Raw genomic sequence first — 4124 nt, forward strand, 5'->3', positions numbered from 1 at the left:
GCCAGCATCATGCGCTTGCGGAAGGCCTCGTACTCGTCGTCCTCCTTGGTCAGCTCCGCCGGGCGCTCGATCCCAAATCCTGCCCCGTCCATGGTCGTGGTGCCCCTGCGGAAAACCGGGAATGGCGCAGCTCGGACACGCCCTCCCCTGGGAATTCCCACGGGAATTGTGCCCCCGGGACCCTCCTGGATCTCCTTCCCAGATCCCAGGGTTTGGTGCTGGATGGGAGCAGGGATTGGTTTCCTATCCCAAATTCCCAAGGTTTGGATGGGAGCAGGGACTGGTTTCCCATCCCAAATCCGTGGGAATTTGGATGGAAGCAGGGATTGGTTTCCTATCCCAAATGCCTGGGAATTTAGATGGAAGCAGGGATTGGTTTCCCATCCCAAATTCCCAAGGTTTGGATGGAAGCAGGGATTGGTTTCCTATCCCAAATCCCTGGGAATCTGGATGGAAGCAGGGATTGGTTTCCTATCCCAAATTCCCAAGGTTTGGATGGAAGCAGGGATTGGTTTCCTATCCCAAAAAATTCCCTCTGAATTTGGATGGAAGCTGATCCACTTAAAGAAAACCTCTGGAATACCCAAAGTGGGATCAAATCCCAACATTTGTGTGCACAGAATGAAATCAAGACTCGTAGGATCACACAAAGCTCCGATCCTGGCTGGAATATCCTCCCCTGGATGTACTTCCCAATGTTTTTTTTAAATATTTCCATGATTTTATGACTCCAAGGACAGCACATATTCCCAGGAATTTCTAAATTTAAGGATTTAATCCTGGGAGAGGGGAGGTGCAGACAGGAATTCTTAGAGCTGCACTTCCCTATGGAAATTTGGGTCGGAAATTCAGGATTTGAGGGCTCAGCCAATTCCAGCTACACCCACAAATCCAGGAGAAAATCCTCCCAAAAAAAAAAAACAAACCAGGAATTTTTTCCCGGGCTGAATTCTCCATGCTCAGGTGAGAAATCCCAGCTGGGCTGTGATTCTAGCAGGAATTCCCAGGAAAAAAAAAAAAAAAGGAAGGAATAATCCATAGGAACACTCACTTGCTGACAGGGTTTTTAATTCCCTGCCCATCGGATCCCAATCCCTCTCCTTCCTTCCATCCCATTTTCATCAGCATTTGGTATCCGATGTTTTCCACCGTCAGCTTGAATTCCTTGTACTCGGAATAATCCGGCTCCCGGCCCTCCTGCAGCGGGAAAAAACAGGAAAAAGGGGATTTTTTTATTCCATGGATCACGGGAAAAGCAGCTTCACCCAGCCCCAAACTGGGATTTTGGGGAAGAACTGCCAGGATTTCCCGGGATTCCAACAACAGCTCCAGAATTCCAGGCTGTTCCCTGGATCCAGCCTCAGATCCGGTTCTTTCCCAAGGCTGAATCCCAGGGAATGTCAGGCCCCGTGCTGGAAAACAGGGATGAGGCAGCTTCCAGGAATTCCAGGGTTTGGGAAGGACTGGAAGGTGCTGGAGTTGCACCGTTCCCAAAATTCCCATTTTTTCCCAGCTTGGTACTCACTGATGCCAAAGATTCCAGAAAAATCCCAAATTCTGGAATTCCAGAGTGGAAAGGGACCTTAAAGCCCATCCAGTTCTGTGGGCAGGGACACTTCCCATGATCCCAAGATGCTCCCAACATTCCTTGGACACTTCCAGGGATGGAGCAGCCACGGATCCTTTGGGAATTCCACCAAATTTTTCCCAAATATTGCCCCATTTCCGTGCTAACAGTGGGAATCTGATCCCTGCTTTTCCCTGCAGGAATGGCTGGAGCAAGGGGAGCTGGAGGAATTCCCAGCCGTGGGATGGGTCTGGAGCATTCCCAGAATCCCAGGAATCCTCACCTTGAGTGCCTTGAAGGTCTCCATGAACTTTTCCAGCTCGTCGGGCGGGAGGAAATCCCCGATGAAATGTTTCCCTCGGCCCATCTGGGTCAGCTGCTCCGCCCACTCTGCAAAAAGCAGGACAACACCGAGCTCATGGAAAATCCCTTGGGATTCCTGGAGCACCCCAGGGATGCACGACATCCCCAGGCTGAGAAACCATGGAGAATCCCTTGGGATTTGTGCAGCACCCCAAGGATTTCAGGGGAATTCTGGAGCACGAAACCTCCCAGGAATGTACAACAACCCCACTCTGGAAAACCATGGAGAGAACAACCCTCACGGAGAATCCCTTGGGATTTCAGGGCCATTTGGATTCCAGGAGGATTCTGGAGCACAAAACCTCCAGGAATGCACAGCGAGAGCTCTGAAAAACCACAGAGCATCCCAGGAGGGACGGTCCCTGCAGCTCCCAGTCCAGCAGGATAGGGATGGAATTCCCATCTGGAATTCCCAATCCCACCCACCCTGGGTCTTCTCCATCTCCATTTGGCGCAGGCGGCGCTCCTAGGGATGGAATTCTGCTCTGGAATTCCCAATCCCACCCACCCTGGTGCTCCCTAGGGATGGAATTCCCTCTGGAATTCCCACCCACCCCTTGTCTTGTCCATCTCCATGCGGCGCAGGCGGGGCTCCTAGGGATGGAATTCTGCTCTGGAATTCCCAATCCCACCCACACTGTGCCTTGTCCATCTCCCCAGGGATGCAATTCCCCCTCTGGAATGCTGATCTCACCCATCCTGCTGCCCCTCAGGGATGGAATTCCCCCTCTGGAATTCCCAATCCTGCCCACCCCGTATCTTGTCCATCTCCATGCGGCACAGGCGGTGCTCCTAGGGACGGAATTCTCCTCTGGAATTCCCAATCCCACCCACCCTGGTGCTCCCTAGGGATGGAATTCCCATCTGGAATTCCCAATCCCGCCCATCCCGTGCCTTGTCCATCTCCCCAGGGATGCAATTCCCCCTCTGGAATGGTTTAGGACAGAATTCCCCCTCTGGAATTCCCACCCACCCCGTGTCTTGTCCATCTCCATGCGGCGCAGGCGGTGCTCCCACGTGCCCAGGATAGGGATGGAATTTTCCTCTGGAATTCCCAATCCCACCCACCCCGGTGCTCCCTAGGGATGGAATTCCCATCTGGAATTCCCAATCCCACCCACTCCAGTGCCCCCCAGGGATGAAATTCCCTCTGGAATTCCCACCCACCCCGTGTCTTGTCCATCTCCATGCGGCGCAGGCGGTGTTCCCACGTGCCCAGCTCGCTGTCCACCTCCTCGTCGCTGTCGTAGCCGTGCTGGTGCTGCTGCAGCGCCCGCTCCCACAGCAGCTGCATCTCCTGCATCGCCCGCTTGTGCTTCATGATCATGTCGTACATCTGCTGCATCTGGGAACCACAGGAAACGGGGTTTGTCCTGGGAGAAACGGGGGTTGTCCTGGGAAAGACGGGGTTTGTCCTGGGAAAAACGGGGTTTGTCCTGGGAAAAACGGGGTTTGTCCTGGGAAAAACGGGGTTTGTCCTGGGAAAAACGGGGTTTGTCCTGGGAAAAACGGGGTTTGTCCTGGGAAAAACGGGGTTTGTCCTGGGAAAAACGGGGTTTGTCCTGGGAAAAACGGGGTTTGTCCTGGGAAAAACGGGGTTTGTCCTGGGAAAAACGGGGTTTGTCCTGGGAAAAACGGGGTTTGTCCTGGGAGAAACGGGGTTTGTCTGGGGAAAAATGGGATTCAGGCTGGGAAAATGGGATTTGTCCTGGGAAAATGGGATTTATCCTGGGAGAAATGGGATTCAGCTTGGAAAAATGGGATTCAGCCTGGGAAAATGGGATTTGTCCAGAGAAAATGGGATTCAGGCTGGGAAAAACGGGATTCAGGCTGGAAAAATGGGATTTGTCCTGAGAAAATGGGATTCAGGCTGGGAAAATGGGATTTATCCAGAGAAAATGGGATTTAGGCTGGGAAAAATGGGATTCACCCTGGAAAAATGGGATTCAGGTTGGGAATGCCAGTGGAGCACAGCCCGTTCCACAAAAAACAGCTCCAAACCCTAAAGAATCCCAAATCTCAGCCCCAAAAGGCAGGAGAGCTGTGCCTGTGCTTCATGATCAAGTGGTACATCTGCTGCATCTGGGAATGCTGGAAAAATGGGATCTGTCCCAGGAAAAATGGGATTCACCCCAGGAAAGCTCCTCTGGGATTTGGGATTTTAGGGCTGGAAAGGTGCTCATTCCCAAACCTA

At 52.6% G+C, this 4124-nt stretch overlaps 1 protein-coding gene across 1 annotated transcript in view; it reads right to left on the bottom strand.

Moving 5' to 3' along the window:
* SUGP1 (SURP and G-patch domain containing 1) overlaps nucleotides 1-4124 on the bottom strand; it is a 17219-nt gene that overhangs the window by 1529 nt on the left and 11566 nt on the right. Inside the window, 4 exon segments of the mRNA XM_031065601.1 lie at nucleotides 9-105; nucleotides 1052-1197; nucleotides 1851-1957; nucleotides 3098-3275. Coding sequence (XP_030921461.1) covers nucleotides 9-105; nucleotides 1052-1197; nucleotides 1851-1957; nucleotides 3098-3275 — 528 coding nt within the window.

The sequence above is a fragment of the Geospiza fortis genome, unplaced genomic scaffold (genome assembly GCF_000277835.1).
Source record: "Geospiza fortis unplaced genomic scaffold, GeoFor_1.0 scaffold395, whole genome shotgun sequence".
In the NCBI taxonomy this organism is placed as follows: Eukaryota; Metazoa; Chordata; class Aves; order Passeriformes; family Thraupidae; genus Geospiza; species Geospiza fortis.